Below are 19,144 nucleotides of genomic sequence, written 5' to 3' on the forward strand. Positions count from 1 at the left end.
GAAGTCAAACCTCAGCTGCCCTGAGACCCTAGCTGACTTTCACCACCGGTATCCTAGACTTCCCAGACGGGAGCAGCGGAGGAAGTATTAGGACCAGGAAGAAAGGACTCTTCCAGGGCATTCCAGTCGATACTAGGATCCCAGCTAATTGGAGACGAGACTGCGGGCCGTTCCCGCAGATCCCTCTCCAACCGCTCTTTATCCAACCGTTCCTTTTCTTCGGCAGCATCCAGCTCATCCAGAGACTCGAGGCCACAGCGGAGCATCTCGGTCTCCCGTTTCCTCAGAAACTTGCGTTGTCGTTGGATGCGCTCGACACGCGCGGCGATCTCTTGCTGTTTCGCAAGAGCCTCGTCCAACTCTCGTTCTAATTTTTCCTTATTGTTGTCCAGAGAGGACCAGTCCTGCGGCATGGGACCTCCCATGTCGCATCGTGAGAAGCCTCGACGAACGCACTCGGCGCATCTCGAGATACCCTCTCGAGCCTGGCACCTTTTGCCGGCTCGTTCGCAGGCTAAGCAAGAGATCATTTCGGTACTCGCGTTAAGGATTCGTTAGGCGTGGTGTTTTCTCTCTTTGTCTTTAACTGAGGTTTCTTTAAGAGGGCGTGGCATAATGGAAAGGAAGGAGGGCCTTGCCTCGCTATGAGATAATCCCTAGCCCTAGTTATGCGCACGGGACTGCGCTAGGAGGAATGGGGAATAGTATCACAATCACGGGGCTTGTGGGCCATAGGCCTAGCAGGCGAGGGATCGAAATAGGTTAGCGGGTCACCTGATGGATCATTGATCCTCATTGAGGGTCAATGAGGCTCATTGATCTGAGAGACAGAGGTTCTATATAACAACGGGCTGTCGCCCACTAGGTAGGAGCCTTGTGCTCAACTTGATTAAGTTTTCCTAACTACAATATCATTGCCTTATCTTACTTCATTCACCATACCAACCCACGTGACCTTACCAGGGTAAGGAGAGAGTCGTGACAAACATCTTTTGATTATTTTTTAATTCTTGAAGGGGAAGGGTGTTTGGAAAGGATTTTTGATGGGGTAAAAATGGGCGTTTATTAAGTGAGAACAAATCTTAGGCGAGATGAAGTCCGCTTCCATCAACACTATAAATATACAAACAGCTCTCGTGAATCCCACGATCTGCGATCTGCATCCGTACACATCTGCGAGCCTGGCGTTACCGATTATTCAAACGAGTCCCGCCTACCGAGTACAAGAACGACGCTGAAATAGCTTCTTGCCCTGCGACGGAATAATCACCTTTTGGTACGAACTGTCCTATTGTTCCTCAACATTGGACACATCGACTGTCGCATCGATCACATCTACGAAGTCAAGCCGTTGTTGCCAATTGACTGAGAAGCTACTCGAATCTTTCGCCATTTATCCCGAGCATATTCTGCCACGTCGAAACCCGCCAGACCTATGGCTCGAATCGACCATATAGAGACGCAAACTATGGTTGATCTCTCGCTGGAACAAGTGGAACATGTCTCTCAAGGCAGATCTAAGTCGGAGAATGCAGATTCGAAGCAAGTAGAGACACGATTCACTCTCTTTCCAGAGCTCCCCAAAGAGATCAGATTAGAAATTTGGGCATCTGCTATGCCAGGTCCCAGGCTTGTGTTCATCAAGCAACAGCGGTTAGTATCGCATGTTAAGAACCAGAAGAGGGAACCTGATTCGGGTCTACCACCATATGGTCACGGCGATGTAGAGCAGGAAAGCACGTCCACTCGTGCTTGGCGTACATTTCGTTCAGGACTCGGGAGTGAAGATAGTGTTTCCGAGGATGAAGATGCAGAGATGATTGGTATTGCATGCAAGACACCAGTCCCATATGTCTTTCTAGCTTGCAAAGAGTCTTATAGTGTAGCTGCAAAGCTCTACAAACGCACCTTTGCCCGCACGAATTCGAATCCTGAGACATATTTCAATTTCGAGCAAGTTACGTTATGTTTGGATGGGGATGATTTCTCAATGAATGTTATACGTTTCTTTGGTCCTTTCAACATGCTTAGGACCATTCGAGTTGGTTTTTGGCAGGGCTTCAGACAAGAGGATGATGAGGATGTTGGGAAAGTTGAGCGACTCGGCATTAGAGTCGCGCCAAATCAGCCGTTCTTTCATGAATCTGCTGTTGCGGATGTCCTTAAGATTTTCCATGGAGTCAAAGAACTCTTCTTTATTTTGGAAATGCGCAATGACCATGAACACATGGCAGCCTCAGATTCTTACTTACTTGATCCCCCGGAGTCCGACATACTGGCCGAAGCGGAGTTTCATGGCATCGATCCAAATGAGTTCTATATCACAGATCAAAAACTCAACATGACGATGCTGAGAGCGTTGGAGGAGCGTCATGGGTGCTGGACCCTTCCTTACATCGCGGGTAAGATATTGGGGTCTGGGGCCACCGGCATCCAGAAGGGGTCAAGTTAAAGAGAGGAGGCGTGGTTTAATTGTCTCGTCACTCGACATGTTACGCGGCAGCAGGAATTGCAGGCCCAACTATAGAAAAAGCACATCAAAGTTGTGAGGGTGTGATTCAGCCCCAGCAGTTTGTGCAAGAGCCAACAGAGGAGGAAACAAACAGCTGAAGGAAAAGTCGAGGGACAATTGATGATGAGGGAGGACGAGATCAAACAACACCATGGAGAAGTAGATAGAAGAGGTGGGAAGAGAAAGGCAGAAGTTGTGATACAAACTGATAGGAGTACCGAGGGGAAACTTTTGGGCTCCGAAGGGAACAAAACTATTGGGGGAGGACATTACTGGATCAGCGGTAGAGAATCAAGAGAGAGCCGGATGCTCCGGAAACAGCGAGGTAAGTTAGATCTGCAGGGATAATATGCAGGCACTGTCAATGGACAACATCATTATCTCTCTTTCAGTGCTAAAACAAAGTATCTATGCCCAACTGGGCGAGGAAGTAGCTAGGCTGCAGTGCAGGACAAGCTAAATTGCTTGAATCTGCACGTGACAGCAAGTGCAGAATGATAACGTCACCAGTAGACGTTCAAGTCCGCTGAGATCTTAATGGACATGCTTATAGGACTCTCTAACTTGTCAATCGAAGTATATGACGGAACGTCTTTTCTTTTTTGACCCCAATCTTTTTCACGCACAATGAAGCTTTATATCGGATGACTTTGTATAACACTTCAATAATTCATCCTTACTAGCACAATAATAAGTTAGTAGTCGAGCTTGACAGCGCCAATGATGAGATTCCCTTTCCCGTTAGCGACTTGGACGCCCAGTCCTGTATCAGCGAAACATTTACTTTACCCCGCCCCTCATGTCTCGAAGTGGCTGTGACGCCTTTCAGAGCGGCGACCAATTGTATGGTAGTTGTTGATACTGCTGTTCTTGATTTGATGCTTTGAGCTAAACCATTTCGAGTGACCTCGAAGTCTGACAAGGTTGAGTCTAACCGAATGCGGCACCCCATTCGAGCTCTGACTGCATGGTCCCTGTTTCCCCTATAGAATGATTAATTTCTAGACTCTTTTGTATGATCAAATCCCGCTTGGCACTTCAAGAGATCAATTCGCGCGTTGGGCCAGTGAATTACTTGAACTAAAGTTTGTGTGGATCCCGCAATGATGACCAGATGAGGGTTTTGAGCAAGTGAGCACTGTTTGAGGTATAGCCCTTGATGGATGATCGGATGTTCCATTGATATTTCTCATATATAAGCACTGATCTGAGACTGTTTGGGCGCATGCGTCTTTCAAGAGCCTTTCAACAAATCCTTCCTTGCCTTGGAACATTAGATCTTCGCAATTCATCGTTTTCCAAAATGCATCTCCGACCTTCGTTTTCAGTGCTTATCCTGGCAATGAGCACGAGCATCACAGCTGAGCTTCTATCCCACGATTCTTCCATAGACGTTAATAATGCTACAGCTTTTGCTCTGATCGTATGTTCAAATCTTCCTTACATCACGAAAGAAGTCTAATCATGTAGTACGGGTATCCGCTCGCGTTGTATGTTCAGACATTTGAGCCGGTACTTAGCGCTGTAGGACCAAATACTTTTCAGAACCAAGCCAAGCTATCAACAGCGACTTCTGAAGTGCTAGTCCGGCCAAATGTTGATACGCTCTATTCGAAAGTTGTAATTGATCTTTCGCACTCCGACCTTATACTTTCCATTCCCGAGGTCCCAAATAACCGTTTCTACGTGGCCCCTTTTTACGACTTGTGAGTATCTTCTAATCATCTCAATTCCCATAAAGGCATAATCTAGCATTCTAAACAATCCTCAAAATAGATATGGAAATAACTTTGCGAATGTCGGATCTGTCAACCAAAGCTCTCCTGGAGATTACCTGATCACAATTTCTCGAAATGATGAACCTGGAATTCGGATATTCAATGAAACAGACAGCGAGTACACGAAGTATAAAGGAGTCATCAAGTTTGCAACGGTATACGGAAGTATCATGTTCCGAATTGTGGTGAACAACAATGGAACAGATCTTAACGCTGTCCACGCCATCCAAGCACAGCTCAATATTACCACAATTGAACGCAAAGAGGAGCCACTGGCACCATTACTCACACCAACATTGCTTGGCAATGGCCAGCTTTCGAATGCTGCACTCCTGCTCCCTTTCGAGTTTAGTCTCACCCAAGCAACGGAGACTCTTCAACTGCTCGCTCAAGTCAATGCCGTGAATCCACCAGAAGACAGGTCAGATATTAAGCAAGTTAACGACATGTTCAGCGTCGCTGGAATCGACGATGGACAATACACTTCTCCAGAAGGACTCGACTACGACAAAGTCTCCACCATCATCGGCGACCAAGTCCAATCTTTCTTCGCGAACCAGTCCAACCACGGCTTTGATCAGAATGGCTGGTTCAACCTCCTCCCGAGCCTGAGTGGCGATTATCATACTCACTACCTTGCTCGTACGTGTATTGCCTGGTACGGCTACCTCCAACTTGCTCCCTCTGAGGCCGAATACCCCACATACCTCGACCCAACTGTCACTACTGCCTCAGGTTCGCTTCAACTGGCGGCCAACGAATCCTATATCATGAATTTCTCTGGAAAGCCTCCCGTGACAGGTTTCTGGAGTTTGACAGCATACAATAGCACAAACTATCTTGTTCCCAATGCTTTGGATAGGTACTCGCTTGGCGACAGAAGCAATTTGACATATGCAGATGGGACGCAGGTTTATGCCAATTCGACCAATGATGGAGCATTCTCTATTTTGATTCAACCAGCTGACCAAGCGCCAAGTGCAAATTGGACAACTAATTGGTTACCTGCACCTGCGGGTGGGGGAGAGTTTGCTGTGAATTGTACGTGCTACTGGCTACTGGGCTTTGAATTCGCATGCCAGATTTGCTGACATAGCATTTTAGTGAGGTGGTATGGGCCTACTCCGGCGCTCACGAATGGAACATACAAATATCCTGTTGTGACCAAGCAGGGTACTGTTTACTAAGTAGAGTAACCCACGATTTTGAAAGCATCAGCGCAAGAATTGAAGAGTTCAGGGCGTGCCTACCAATCGGAGCTTTCCGATGCGGAGTGACATGTGAAACCTGCGATATTGTAGGAGGGGTACGAGAAGATTACGAGACAGCGGAGAGATTCTGCAAACTTTAAAAGGTAGTGCGAGACTGAAGACCCTGATAAAGTTGCATATATTTACTCGAGCATAAGAGCCCCTTTGTGGTTAGAATTATCAATTAGAACTTACGTACAACTTCATATGAACTGAGTTTAATCTTTACATGAACCCCTCTGAGACTATGCGACTGATTGGAAATCAACTCAAGTAGCCACTTTTTCTCATGAAATTATTCGAAAGGTCGAAAAATATTTCAGATTCCCTGTTGTGATACACAAAAAGTATCAATATTTGAACATGTGGGCTCTTAAGTAGTCGATACTAGGTAGACAAAGTGCGGAAAGCGCTCTGTGGATACATTAGGTTCCACGTGATGGTGCCTCATCAATTGTCAGATAAAGTAATTTTGGGAGAGCTCGCCACTTGACGTTTTGATTCAATACTGATCTCAATCAACGCTACCGGCTAGGTGTCCCTACGTTGTAGATGTTTGAGATATCTCATAGCACGTGCACCCATCTTCGCAGCGCACGTTCCAACGCGTCTATTTCGTGGCAAGAGGTTTTCGCAAAGCGACCTAAGAAAAACAAAACAAAACATCACACCATCAATCCAACATCGCAATCACCTAGGACCACGAACCGCCGATCGACAATGGAGGAATTTGAATTCTTTCCGGAGCTTCCCAAGGAGTTACGTTTGCTGATTTGGGAGACAGCTTTGGGTCTGGAGGAACCGAGAATCGTGTCAATCCAGCAAAAATGCTTGAAGAAAACAATTGGAGCTTGGGAGAAGGAGAACAATGCCATCTGGCCACCGCTCGACAGAAGAACGCATCCAAGACAAGCAGGGAGAGCTGAGAGGACAGGATATGCGAGCAAAGCGCAGCTCGAGGAACAAGGAAGACGTGCTCGGGGTTGGATCTCGAAGCTGTCGGGACGATCTTACAAAAAAGCTAGTTTGATGGGGGTCGCATGCAATACACCACCACCATCACTGTTGCTAGTATCCCATGAAGCTCGCGACGTGGCTCTGAAGCGTTACAGTCTTATTCTTGCGTGTCCTCAGTCGAACCCCGAGACATACTTCGACTTCACCTTGGATACTCTTTACATGACCTGGCGCAATTTCAACAGATACCGACTAAAACCTACCAGCCCTGCGCCCCAGCTTGATGTCTGGAATGGTTTCATAGATTTCGATAATCTTTTCAAAGTCGAAAGATTGGCCATCCAAGTAATTTCATCTCGGAAAACTCACTTCGACGAGAAAAGGGTTGCAGAAGTACTAAGGGTCTTTCCAAGTGTCAAGCAGCTCTCTCTGGTTGCTCAGCATTATCACGACTCGAACTTATCAGCCCTCGAACAGTCTGATCTCTGCCTTACCGACGACCCAATCGATGTTGAGGAGGCATTCAATGCGTACCACAATTTCGAGTATAATGAGGACGAATTTCATAGCTACTACGGTAAAACTCTTGAAATGCCGGAAGTCCCTTGTGTAAAGTAGGTTCGTTTTGATGAGTCAGAATTGATACTACTGAATCAACGCGAAGGATTCTGGACGCTGCCTGTAATCCAAGAAAGTACATTATTGCCTCGAAAAACGAGAGCCGAGTTGGAGGAATTACAGAAAGACTGTGAGCGCACGATAGGGGAGATCGACGAGCGAATAGCGGAAGCTGAGGAAGGAATGTGGGACAATGAGTACGATATGTATGAGCCTAATTCTGAATGAGTGGAAGCACGATTATGAGTAGTTAATGCGAAAGAAGTAACTCTCCGTGTTTGTGGAAGATACTTGTGGAGATGGGATGACTTGTATGGGTTCGATGTTCAGCTACAGCAACTAAGCGCGCATAATCATATCAGAAAGTCCGAACCAATCTGGATAGACCCGAGAAATATGCAGGTGTGAATATGGTCGAGGAAAGACCCGAGTGACATGCCATCATATGCCTTCATAGATGTAAGAAGACCTATCTGCATCAGCGAGGCTGTTTCAGCTTGGAACGAGTATGATCCCTCATCTCAAGATAATGCATCTGAAATTAAGATGCCTTCAGTGCCTACGATCGATACCTCGCTGCTTCAAATCGACAAGAGGAATATAGAATTTCTAAACACTGAGGCTCGTGTGGATGGCAAGCAATGGAGGATTCCCCATTTTGTGTTCAAAGAGCTCGTCCACAAGAATGTGAAGCTGGAGTTGGAGATCGCTGAGACGGCTTGCAGGTGGAGGATCGAGGATGAGCTTAGGCGACGAGATACTCGCGTCTGATGCAGTCGGAGAACAAAAGGATTGGATGGGAAAGTTCCTGAAATGTTCTTTTCAGGCACGTTTTTGGGGTATCTGCAGACTTCCCGGAATTCTAATAATCGTTGAGTCCTGTAGTCTGCTTTTCATTACTGTCCTGAAACGTGTCGTATGTTGATTTCGAGGTTGTGTCTGTGTCGGAAAGATTCGTGAATGTATAGGTAACCTCACAAGAGCAATCAATCCTAAAAGCAGCCTCCAGTACATCATTCTACGTCTCCAATGTGTAGTGAAGGTGTGGAAGATTACAAAAGAAAGCATAATGTGAGAAAGAGTTGACCTTTCCTATTTGGGTAAGCTCCGCTCTTGTCGCAAGATTCGACGACAGACCTCAATTGCGGCTCCGTAAGACCAGAGCAGCTTCAACAACATGTCGTCACGACGAGTCCTTGATCGCCAGCCAATATACACATCTCTGAAATCTGCCGTGCTTGACGGTCCGACCTTTGCCCCGTTGCTTCGTGTACAGGGTTGACACCCAACAACGTCTCGAGGATCATGTACCACTAAGCCTACCTGCGACCATTGCACAAGCACGATCTCGAAACTCAGTCCTACCTTCCTCAATCACTTGGATGGCATAACGATATCTGCCGCTGGGCCTCGGAAACGTTCGGTGGAGGACCGTCAAGCAAAGATTCCGGGGGGAAAGGACGCAAGAAGACCATCAGTTCACATACCTTCTCACGCCTCTCGTGAGACTTACGATAATTGATCTTGGTAGCCTCCATACTCTGCATCTCCTGATCGAGCATGAGGCTTCCCAGAAGACAGTTCGCAAATTATGAGTCGGGGAAAGCTACTAGTACACGAAGCCGCCGCACTGAGTTTTGGAGCTTGGTAGCTATACGAAGGTGATATGTGATCTTTGTTGGGTGGTAAACATATATTGTATAGAAGATACGGAGAAGTATGGTGCTAAGGCTCGAGATGAGCCGAGGGGCTGCTTGAACCAACCTCACGACTCACACTACGAGTCGCTCGGGACCACGGAGATGATTCTCTCTGTGGCTGGGTTTCTGATTTTGTAACTTCTCACATCCCACTCGTATGTCGAGCAGCTTACGAAGTCGTAACAACCCGCTAAATTTACGCTTTCCACTGCTATGTGTCAGCCTCGAAGCATATTTAAATTTCCAACGGGATGCGCTAGGTCTTTTGATTGGAAAATGATGTTTAAGTCTGTGAGTTTTATGGCCAAACTCTGTCTGCCATAATATTTCATCCAAAAGCTCTAGAATTGGAAAACAACTTCTCAAGCCCCAATGCATCTTCTCATGTCCCTATGCTTTCTGTTCGTTTGTGTATTCTATATTCTGGTCGCAGGTTGGACAACCAGCACGCTTTGCCCATCTTGGGCATTTTCCGCCTTTGCAGTTTCTGCTGCCTCCCAGAGTCTCAGCTAGCACCAGACACGTCGTGGAAAGGTAGTTACTTTCGGACTCGTTCCTTCAGACTCGTTCCTCCGCATTCGTTCATTCACCTTTCCGGCATACCCAGAGAAGGTCACCTTTCAAAGACCTTAGTCAGGAACCTCACCGCCAGCTCTTCTATCACAATTTCAGGATTCGGACAAAAGCGTACGTGTCTGTGAGATGGTTGCGCAAGCTTCGCGAGCATACTCGGACTCCGTCGTTCTGTTGCTGTTGGTCAATCACTTCGCCAAGATTTCTTGGTGTGCATAGCCATCACGTGCATTTCATTTTGCTGACATCTGTAGTCTGTTGGCCAATCTCGTCGGATATCTGACCACACCAGGCCACGTCATCTCACTGCATACACTTCTAAACGTTATTCTGAAACACAACTCTGTGCCAATTAAGTTTAATCCCACTTCAGGTGAAGGAAGGCACAGTGAGCAGTATCTCGCTCGTTGCTCCAATTGAGCTTCACTTTACGATGGTGGCTTAGTCCTGGAAGACGCAAGCAAGAAGTCATGATGACCTGCTCAGGCTTTCTTGGCTGGGTTTGATATATAAGTTTGAGCAACTTGTGGATAATTTATGTACCTTCTCTCAATTCTATATTCAATTCTATATTCTCAGGTAAAGAAAAATCATAATGAAATTTCAAACAGCCTCCTTGCTCGTCCTGACTAGTCTTGTCCAACTCGCGCATTGCGATGGACCCGGAGACTGGACTTGGAATTGGGAATGGGGTTTTGCCCCAGAATGCGCTGTAAGTCTCCACTAAGATCCATGCTGCACATGCTAACACCCTAGAAGCAATCATGCTTATCGTCCGCATTCCCCGCAACAGCATCCACTTCCTGGGCCTCACCTTGCGCAACTCCTACCTCACTCTCAAGCTGCATCGATTCAGCGTGCACGGTCACTGCTACCGATGCCGCTAGATCCACCGCCATCTCGATATTATCTGGCATCACCTCCTCTATCTGCTCCGTCTATTCCAGCTGCTCTGCCTCGCCGTCAGCTTGTAGCTTTTCATCCCATACCGGATGGGGACCATCAGGCTGGGGTAACCCGGGTAACAATGGATTCTTTACCTACAGCTGTACAGATGGACGAAGCAGTGGATGGTCAACGACGACTATGACGGTCACTAGTACGAGCACAGGCACGGCTGGGACAAGTGTCTTGACAGCTCTCGTGACGGAGACTGCCACTCTCGTTGCTGCTGCAGTGAGTGGAACGAGTACTGGAGCGAGTTCAACTGCTACGGGCAACAGTGCTCCTGGACAGCAGAATGCTCATGTGTGGGCCATGGGGGCTATGGCTGCTGCTGGAGTTGGGGCAGTTGTTATGTTGTGAAGGGAGATATGGGGAGGTGAAGTGCGGAAGTGCATAATTTTATGATTGCTCGTTTGGTTTGGCTTGTTGAATTGCGCGAAACCCTGTAGAGGTTGTAATTACTTCTGCGTGATATGTTGCTGGGCGCGTCTCATTCCTTGTATTCAATCATGAAGCATGTTAGCGCAAGTAGCGAGTTAGTGTTGCGCGAGTAATGAATCAATGTTACCACTATGCTCTTCAACCAATCATATTCATCTTAGTGACTATCGAATTGACACATAGTAGCGGATCTGATAGCTTTCGGTATGTTTTCGATGCTCATCTCAATATAGTTTACTACGATTTGCGCTTCGAAGGCGGCATTGGTGGACTGGCACGGTTGTTTCAATTGCAGTAGCTTTGCAGCCTGTTTTGTTACTATCGTCCTAGTACTTTCTAAGTCAGATATATAACACCTGTTGCAACATTTACATACATCAACAGAGAAAAGAAGGTTATGTGTCTACATTAAGTATAGCTCCTCGCTTGCTCCCGGCTGACTTGCAGATGATGATTTGAGTTCCCCCTGTCCAATAATAGCTGCACCTATTGATACTTTCCCCAGCTTTGTACTCACCAAGTCCCGCTCGTCTCTCGACTTCGACTGGGACCCGAAGTTGAACCAAGAGGGATCACTGCCCCACACTTTGGATTAGAAATGATGGCAAGCACAATCGCCCAACGCTTCTCTGGAGCATGGAAGCTATTCTTCAGCACTTCTACCGACATCCATCTTGAGATCTGTCTTTGGATTTCAAGCCTCAGACACTTTTCTGGTGTTTGAATGTTGGTAGCCTTGATCATTCCTTTAAATGACACTTGTGCCCAGAAACGCCTATCAGACTAGACAACTTCAGCATCGGGTGGAGTAGATGACTTGACCAAGACCTTTCAATGTCTCGTGGCCTCCCTACGACGTGCAACAAAAGCCATTGCCTTCTTTTGTATGGCGTTGCATAAGGTGGCGGAGTCATGTGCATGTTCAACATGCAGTCAAGACTTAGTATCCACTGCGATGCAAGGCGAAATTTGACATATTACTTGCGTCCTGTGACAAGCCGCACCGCACAGCTCTTAATTGAAAAATGCCTGCTTGATATTATCAAGCATGAAGCGGAAGGATCAAAAACAACGACAATGGATGTGGAAAATGTGACTGGAGAACAGCTGAAGCGTGCATGGTACACCGTTGAAGGCTGAGCCGCAGCGTCAAGGTACCCCTTCTAAACCACCGCATTTTTGAGGTGGTACTGCATATTAAGGCATGGAGCGCATAAACAAAATAGGGGGCGGGGTATGGAGGGGTTAAAACTCGCTTATCTCAATCCCTCTTTCAAACCAACTCCGCCAACAAGAAAAACAACCATCATCAAAGCACCTCGAATGAAGAGCCAACAGCATAATATATCTCCTGCGGCGTCTACCGCAGAACTTTTCTTCTTCCAGTAACCAGATTACTTGTTCCAGCTCGCATTCGTTCCAGGCGTGTTGCTTTTACCCGTGACTCGCCTCCGGTTGGATATCGATGCGCTGGCAAAATGTAGCGGGTGCATGTGCGGTCGACAGGGGGGCGGCCGCGCGCGGATACGATGTGCAACAGAACGATTCTTTTGAATTGGCAAAAGGAAGTGATTTGATGACATTGGAGACTTAATGTAAGTCAGATTTTGAAGCTGCCTTAGGGTTGTGGGTATGGGAAGTGTAGAGGACAACCGAAGGTTGGAATGGTACTAGGATGGGCTTGGTGGGGTCGGTTGAGGTGTGAGGATTGCCATGGGAATGTCTATATATAAGCAGGTCACCCTCCGCAATCTTGAATACAAATCGACACGGACTTTATCGAATGTTACTTCGGTCAGTCCGCTTCAGGGCTACAGTCGGAAGCCGGAAATCTAACCCTTTCACTTGATCTTCACTCGCAGCAGCGGTCTCCCTGCCACGGTTATCAACCGAAAGAAAGTTTTGACAAGCTTTTCTGATTGACAACATCTCCAAGGCTAATCGACGACTACTTCCCTGAACGACACGAGTAGAGAAGTGATCGTACGGTTCACCGATAATACTCAGACAGCTGCCTCATTTGCTCGCGGTGTTTCTCTTCATTCGAACCGAGGCGGTAAGAGCTCGGCTATTGCAAGAGAGAGCGATGCCCACATTCAGATTTCCAAGACCTCTTGTGAAGTCAGATTGATAGACCTGAGCACCGTGGCCGTCACTCAAAGACCCGCAGTAGTAGTCACTAATTCGTGATCTCCTCCGAAATTTCCAGTCCGAAAGACTTTCACATACTGTCTGCTTAGCGCGGCTGCTTACATACCCCTTGCCAGCTACCTAACGTCGACATGAACACGTCGCATTCGTCAATCCGCTTTGCCTTTATCCTCCACTCAACATCATCAATTCATATGCGGGCTGCAGCTCAATGTCTGGAAGCCCGAGAAAACACCACCAGACCCCACCCTTGCCGCTCTATAACTTGATTCTAACCCTCTTTGCTAAACTCTGCTCCGTGTTATCGAGCCATTGGTGTAACGTAGAGCATTCTGCATACGGGGCAAAGATAGCTTCAACTAGATTTTCCCCGATGTCCTGCAGGATCTTTCCCAAGACCAAGGCGGTGTCGTATCGGGACCGCTTCCAGCTCGTAGTTCGAGAGGGGTCGAGAGAAGAGACGGAACACTAGGATGTATGAAGCAGGACCATATTATCAGCTGGCTACTACTATTGGTTCGCCAGTCTGTTACCGAGCGGTAGAAGCAGCAGAAGAATTCCCAGAGTTTTGAACGGCTTCGGAGACGTCGTCAACCCGTGTTTCTAGATCCAACTGTGATAAGGTCACCACTCTCAAGTGGAGTCTGACTGCATGACTTGACATCTAACGATTGAATATGCTGAGGCGGTTACGGAACTCTTTGAATCATTGGAACTCCGCGGTGATCAATTACTCTGTTTCATGAGGCGGTTATGGGGTATCAAACTGTTATAAATACGTTTTCTCAGCATTATCATTATCATTTGGCCACAAGCGGAGTACACCAATGGGTTGCGTATACCTCTATGTAGTGTGGCCCCAAATCGGTACTTAATTCGCCCAAAGCTGGGACTGCCGAGCGCCTCGAGCTCGAAATCCGCTGCAGATTTGCACAACGACGTGCCGATTGCGGTGCCCATGGGGCCATTGTGTCACTGGGAAGGACAGAAACGGATATACCTCCATCCCTTGAACCTTCGTCCCAAACCTTCGGGACGCAAAAGGAACATGCCCGCAGTGGGCCGTAGCGCGGTGACATGGCACCTTCCACTAATGTATCTCCACAAAAGTATGTTTTTCTATAAGAACAGGGACAGAGAATATAATAGCCTACCCAAATGTAGCCTGATTTGCAACGGATGCAGAGATGACTTCCTCGACCATTTACTATTCCCGGTGGTGTGATTGTTTTGCAGCGCAGACTTAAGAGCCATCTCCACCCCGAAGCACGGGCTGTCCTTGTAACATACTTCTTTTCCCTCCAAAACTACCCTCACAATGCTCGCAGCGTCGCTCCAGGAAGCTTTTCAGACCGCCTTAGCCGCGATCAAATCCTGGCTTCTGACAGGAGCAGAATCCATCTTGCGCCACCCAATTCTGATCGTTGCGGTCCTGGTGAGTATTCAATTGAACTGAAAGGCAATCATTCAAACTAACAAAGAGAAGATATTTTGTTCTTCATTCGCACAAATTATTTATTTGAAATATTTTCATGCCCTCGCACGGTTCCGCGGACCATTCTTGGCACCAATCTCCAATGTACGTGGCAGCGCATCCCACGGCTCCCTTATTCTCTCACACTACTAACCTCATGAAAGGGCTTCTGGTACTACACAATCCTCGGGGGACGTGGCCCATGGAGAAATCACAGATGGCATCAGAAATGGGGTATGTCGCTCTCGCTCTCATTCTCACTTTTCGCGCTCGGTGACAACCTCATCCCTGACACTTTGGGCCCTAGCAACGGGACGGCCCGCCCGTTGCAAAACCTTCCTGTGGCACAGACAGAAGCTCAGCTAACATCCCTGTTGCAGGCCCGATCGTACGGATCGCTCCCAACCATCTAAGCTTCAGCTCACATGCCGCTCAAAAATTCATCTATGGCTTTGGGACTCGGAGCGTGCCGTCGATGATCAAGGACCCCATCTTCTTTACCCCTGAAGTCGACCATTCGATGAACATTATTAATGAGACGGACCGTGAGGAACATTCACGAATGCGACGAATGCTGAGTTTCGCATTCAGCAACTCTAACTTACTGGAGAACGAAGATGTGCTTGTTCGAAGAACAGACCAATTTGTTAAGACCCTGGCAGAAGTGAACAAGGATGCCAATGGAAGTGGGAAGCGAGGATTCAACATTGTGCAACAATTCAATTATGTCACTTTCAACATCATGGGTAAGCACTTTATTGATTTTTTGCTTCTTTACATTACCACGGCGGCTGATATTGGTACCTTGCAGGAGAGATGTCGTTCGGCGACTCCTTTGATAAGCGACTGGAAGAACAACCTGGTAAGACAGCGCGCTGCTGTGCCACCCACAACTCGTGACTGACCGAGTTGTTCTAGAACATCGATATCATTGGGCAGATGTTATTGTAGACACAACCTACATGAATGACGTTATGCGAGCAGTTTGCGTTATTCCAGGTCTCTTCTCGTTCTTGGAATGGTACAAGACGGGTCTTATGAAGAAGACGCTGTATCGACATGCCGAATATGCGACTGAGCATACTGAGGCGTAAGTTTCTTCACTACGCAGATTAGGAGGTATGATTTGCTGACCTTTGTTTCTCAGTCGCCTCAAGATCGAGACCAAGCGAAAAGACTTCACGTACCACATCCTCACCTCCAAAGGTCCTCATCCCACAAATCTCGAAATGGGTTCCCACTTCAACGTGATAATGATGGCGGGTGCAGTCACAACGGCAACTTTCCTTGCAGGTGTAACCTACTACCTAGGCCACAACAGAGCTGCTCTTTCTCGACTCCAACACGAAGTCCGAACTCGGTTCAACGGTCTAGACGAAATAACCAGTAAAGCATTGATGGAATGCGAATATTTGAATGCGGTCGTTGAAGAGGGGTTGAGGATCTATCCACCTGCTGGTGCGGGACACTTGAGTAGGATCGTACCCAAAGGTGGATGCGAGATTGAGGGGGAGTGGATTCCTGAAGGCGTCAGTTTTTCTCCATCCTTGACTTCCTTCCTCTGCCTTGCCATTCATATGCTGACGAAAATTTCTTGCAGACTCGAGTATCAGTCCACCAATGGTCCGTCCTCCGCGACCCCCTCAACTTCTGGAACCCAAGCGCATTTATCCCCGAACGCTGGATGAAGAACGAGCCCGAAGGACAAGGTGGAGACAGACTCGAAACCAGTCTGCCATTCTCATACGGACCACGAGGTTGTCTTGGACGAAAGTACATCTCCCTCGCCTCTTCCCACAATATCAGTACTAATTCGACTCACAGCTTGGCATACCTAGAAATGCGCATGGTGCTGGCAAAACTCTTCTGGCAATATGATCTCGCCTGGTTCAACAGCGATGAGATTGATTGGGAGCGAGATACTAAGGGCTATACCCTTTGGGAGAAGCCTGATCTGCGAGTCTTGCTCAGAGATCGTCTCGCTTCGACGCCTTCTTCGCCTTCGATTTTGAAGCTTTGATGTTTAAAACGAACATCAAGGAGTAGAATTTCTTTATGTGGCTTCCTTGAGTCATTTCCTTGATCTTGGCTTCTTGGAGATTTGGCTAGCGCTTTAAAATTCTTCTTGGTAGTGGCGGTGGTGGCTTGACTTCTTGCTTGGTGGTGAGGCTTTGAAAATTTTTGGTGCTCGACTATTCTTTGCAAATTGTTTCCTTTGTCAGATTGCATTGATTTCGGAATTTGATAATGCATGGCATGGCGTGGAGGATACCACTCATTATGATACCAATTTATTAGCGTCGTTCTCCTTTGGTCTGCTTGTTTTGGCGCGGTTGTACGTAATGTTGGGGCGCAATCTGATTCTGGGGCATTGATGTGGAATGTGTGTTGAAGAGATTGGAACCTTCTGGAAGATTAGACCAGAATTAGAAAATTGAAAGTGATTGCTGGCTATTTCTAGTATGTCACATTCGTGGAAGTCGTGCGGTCAATGAGTTACTTTTGATGAAGTTCATGCAGAAAGGGGTATCCTCGTCTTCATTCTCTATCTCTTCGACAATAATCGCACTGTCTGGCAACGTCCTCGAATATTCTTGAGCCATGAGCATCATATTCAACTAAGATTATGGCAATTTGAATCACTCTAGCATAAGATCTGTTTTAGCAAAGTATTCCACCTTTCCATGATTGCTTTCGAGAACTTACCACTTGAGCTGCCAAGGTTTCTATACGTCAATTCATCCACCCCACGCTATCTTTTCAGACCCAACTCTTCATCTCTCCCACTTTCTTACTCGAAGACGTTATCATCGTAGAAATCACACGTGACTAACACGACCTTGGGGTCCGATCGAATAGCCCTGAGAAGACAATCGTCAACGTGCTTTACCGAGTATACCTTCTCAAGATACTGTGTCTGGACGGATTGCCAGATGAAGGGCCGAATATCGTCAACGATGACTGCCTGGTGGTCTGTTATCGAATGGTCGCAGCCGAGATTGACACAATAAGCCTGTGGGATGATAAGTCCAGGGTTTGACGGGTATTCACAAAGCAATGGTGCTTCGTAGAGTTGCGGGCCAAAGACCAGCTGTGTTGTATTTCTTGGATGAGCCAGACTTTCGGCTTTAGCGAAGGCAATTTTTTCTGCCTGATGTTGTCGGAATTCGCGGTAGAACCGTAGGCCTGCCGTTGATAGTTAGCTGAGAAGGCATGCGAAGGCTAGACAGATGTGGGTGGAAGAATGCCACATGGTGCAAGAGTTGAAAGCTTTGGTTTGTTGTTGGAGGGAGACGGGTCCAAGAAGAAGTCATGCGGTACTGATAGCGAGTGGTAGCAGCAGCCGAATGCTACACCCGTCAAAGGACGCGGTGTTGGCCTTGAGGAGGCTGAACAAGCGCGCGTTTGTAGGATGTAGCTTGGCTGCAGGTTGGCCGCGTGCACAATTAGTCTTTACCGTCCACAATGCCATTTCCAACATTTTGCGCCACTTGGCTACATGACTTACGATCCGTTGGAAAATGAAATCCAAAACCAATTATCTTCAGGAGTTCTCCAGCTTCATCAAAAACAATGCGCCTCCTCACGATGAAATATATTTTTCTCATTCTCGCACTACATGCGCTAAGTGTATCTGCTCTATTAACGTCATTTAACCTAAATGTGTTGATGGGACAGGCAGAAATCTTATCAGCACAAAAGATCCCAAAATCAGGCATGAACACGTAGTATATCTGCTAGATCTCATTACAGAGTACGGCTGACATTTAGTACAAAAGAGTATTTATGGACTTTCGTGTGGCACTTTCAGATGAGTGTGATCTGTCTGGCAATAGAAAGAAACGTGTGATTTGTCTCTCAAATACTCAAAATTCGTTTACTTTACCTACCTAGATGTTTATTGAGGTCTACTTTTGTTAACTACCTCATTATTGCCTACCCTCACTTTTGTATCCTATTATCAGACAAAACCTCACAGTAACCCTTTTGTATTGACAGTCAGTCGTAAGAGCGATTTAGGTAAGTATGAGGCTTTCTAAATATGAATTAAGAAACCGTGACGACTTATTCGTCATTGTCTTCATTAAATACCAAGTCTTTAGAAGAGAATTAGAAGTGATAGTGATGCTGCAGGCTCTGCTCCATAGCGTGTAATCTTAACTCTAAAAGAAAGTGCGGATCTCACTTAAAAAGGACCTCTTCGCTTGCAAACACAAAAGCCAAAATACTAAAATCAGAAGCAAAAACTTCACTCCCGAAGGAGTGTCCAACACCATAGCCAGTATGGGGTTTAAAGGGGATAATCTTGAGTCATTCGTATTTCAAGCACACACGAGAGGTTAGAGAGGCACGATAGATCGCAAGCATCTAAGCCCTGGAGGCTGCTGATTCTTGAGGCATTCGTATTTCAAGCATTCACGAGAGAGTAGAGAGGCACGATCACTGTCGCAAGCATCTAAACCCTGGAAGCCGCTGTCTCAGAGGATATGGCAAAGAACTGCTTATTTAACCTTATACAGTATTAACGAGAGTTGTACTTGTGATTGGTGGAGAGCCTTAGCGTGCTTTTGGCTCGGGAGGTTGAAGATTAGTAGCTACGTCAGTATCCTTTGGGAGTCAATTCTGCAGGGGGACTTTGAGATTGGCAATAACTCTGATGGTGTGCTTCTGAGGGTCGTATGAGAGGATGTTTTGGGAATACTCCTGAAGAGTAATACGAGAATCAGCTGTGAGTTGTCACTGAG

The 19,144-nt window shown here is 47.0% G+C and overlaps 7 protein-coding genes across 7 annotated transcripts; 5 read left to right on the top strand and 2 right to left on the bottom strand.

Moving 5' to 3' along the window:
* Positions 1-1,468: 1,468 nt before the first annotated feature.
* Positions 1,469-2,452, top strand: LY89DRAFT_724412 (uncharacterized protein; the record flags this gene model as incomplete). Its single annotated transcript, XM_018218895.1, has 1 exon — positions 1,469-2,452. The coding sequence occupies one exon, from the start codon at positions 1,469-1,471 to the stop codon at positions 2,450-2,452; it is 984 nt and encodes a 327-aa protein (XP_018063771.1).
* A 1,363-nt stretch (positions 2,453-3,815) lies between these two features.
* Positions 3,816-5,735, top strand: LY89DRAFT_762026 (uncharacterized protein; the record flags this gene model as incomplete). The annotated part of the gene is made up of 4 exons (XM_018221562.1): positions 3,816-3,935; positions 4,013-4,218; positions 4,289-5,331; positions 5,395-5,735. The coding sequence occupies 4 exons, from the start codon at positions 3,816-3,818 to the stop codon at positions 5,475-5,477; spliced, it is 1,452 nt and encodes a 483-aa protein (XP_018063772.1). The 3' UTR covers positions 5,478-5,735.
* Positions 5,736-6,116: 381 nt separating this feature from the next.
* LY89DRAFT_788279 (uncharacterized protein) lies at positions 6,117-7,343 on the top strand (the record flags this gene model as incomplete). The annotated part of the gene is made up of 2 exons (XM_018223156.1): positions 6,117-7,074; positions 7,162-7,343. Exons 1-2 carry the CDS (start codon positions 6,261-6,263, stop codon positions 7,341-7,343), a joined length of 996 nt encoding a protein of 331 aa, XP_018063773.1. The 5' UTR covers positions 6,117-6,260.
* Positions 7,344-8,270: 927 nt separating this feature from the next.
* Positions 8,271-9,076, bottom strand: LY89DRAFT_690435 (uncharacterized protein; the record flags this gene model as incomplete). Its single annotated transcript, XM_018216100.1, has 1 exon — positions 8,271-9,076. A coding segment is annotated over exon 1 (188 nt), but the record flags the coding sequence as incomplete, so codon positions are not given.
* A 567-nt stretch (positions 9,077-9,643) lies between these two features.
* On the top strand, positions 9,644-10,884 carry LY89DRAFT_724414 (uncharacterized protein). Its single transcript, XM_018218896.1, has 2 exons — positions 9,644-10,100; positions 10,148-10,884. The coding sequence occupies exons 1-2, from the start codon at positions 9,984-9,986 to the stop codon at positions 10,691-10,693; spliced, it is 663 nt and encodes a 220-aa protein (XP_018063775.1). The 5' UTR covers positions 9,644-9,983; the 3' UTR covers positions 10,694-10,884.
* Positions 10,885-14,217: 3,333 nt separating this feature from the next.
* On the top strand, positions 14,218-16,823 carry LY89DRAFT_628546 (cytochrome P450). Its single transcript, XM_018211185.1, has 9 exons — positions 14,218-14,360; positions 14,412-14,504; positions 14,564-14,633; positions 14,780-15,145; positions 15,211-15,261; positions 15,318-15,489; positions 15,547-15,928; positions 16,000-16,172; positions 16,224-16,823. The coding sequence occupies exons 1-9, from the start codon at positions 14,244-14,246 to the stop codon at positions 16,417-16,419; spliced, it is 1,620 nt and encodes a 539-aa protein (XP_018063776.1). The 5' UTR covers positions 14,218-14,243; the 3' UTR covers positions 16,420-16,823.
* A 41-nt stretch (positions 16,824-16,864) lies between these two features.
* Positions 16,865-18,118, bottom strand: LY89DRAFT_676215 (uncharacterized protein; the record flags this gene model as incomplete). The annotated part of the gene is made up of 4 exons (XM_018213567.1): positions 16,865-16,992; positions 17,106-17,125; positions 17,195-17,585; positions 17,908-18,118. 4 exons carry the CDS (start codon positions 18,116-18,118, stop codon positions 16,865-16,867), a joined length of 750 nt encoding a protein of 249 aa, XP_018063777.1.
* Positions 18,119-19,144: the final 1,026 nt, after the last annotated feature.

This window comes from Mollisia scopiformis, assembly GCF_001500285.1.
Source record: "Mollisia scopiformis unplaced genomic scaffold LY89scaffold_29, whole genome shotgun sequence".
In the NCBI taxonomy this organism is placed as follows: domain Eukaryota; kingdom Fungi; phylum Ascomycota; class Leotiomycetes; order Helotiales; family Mollisiaceae; genus Mollisia; species Mollisia scopiformis.

Excerpts from the sequence above, each read along its gene's own strand:
- LY89DRAFT_724414 (XM_018218896.1), top strand. The coding sequence starts at position 9,984 with ATGAAATTTCAAACAGCCTCCTTGCTCGTCCTGACTAGTCTTGTCCAA. Across the intron at positions 10,101-10,147 it reads GTTTTGCCCCAGAATGCGCT|CAATCATGCTTATCGTCCGC; the intron begins GTAAGTCTCCAC and ends ACACCCTAGAAG.
- LY89DRAFT_628546 (XM_018211185.1), top strand. The coding sequence starts at position 14,244 with ATGCTCGCAGCGTCGCTCCAGGAAGCTTTTCAGACCGCCTTAGCCGCG. Across the intron at positions 14,634-14,779 it reads CAGATGGCATCAGAAATGGG|GCCCGATCGTACGGATCGCT; the intron begins GTATGTCGCTCT and ends TCCCTGTTGCAG. Across the intron at positions 15,929-15,999 it reads GGGAGTGGATTCCTGAAGGC|ACTCGAGTATCAGTCCACCA; the intron begins GTCAGTTTTTCT and ends AATTTCTTGCAG.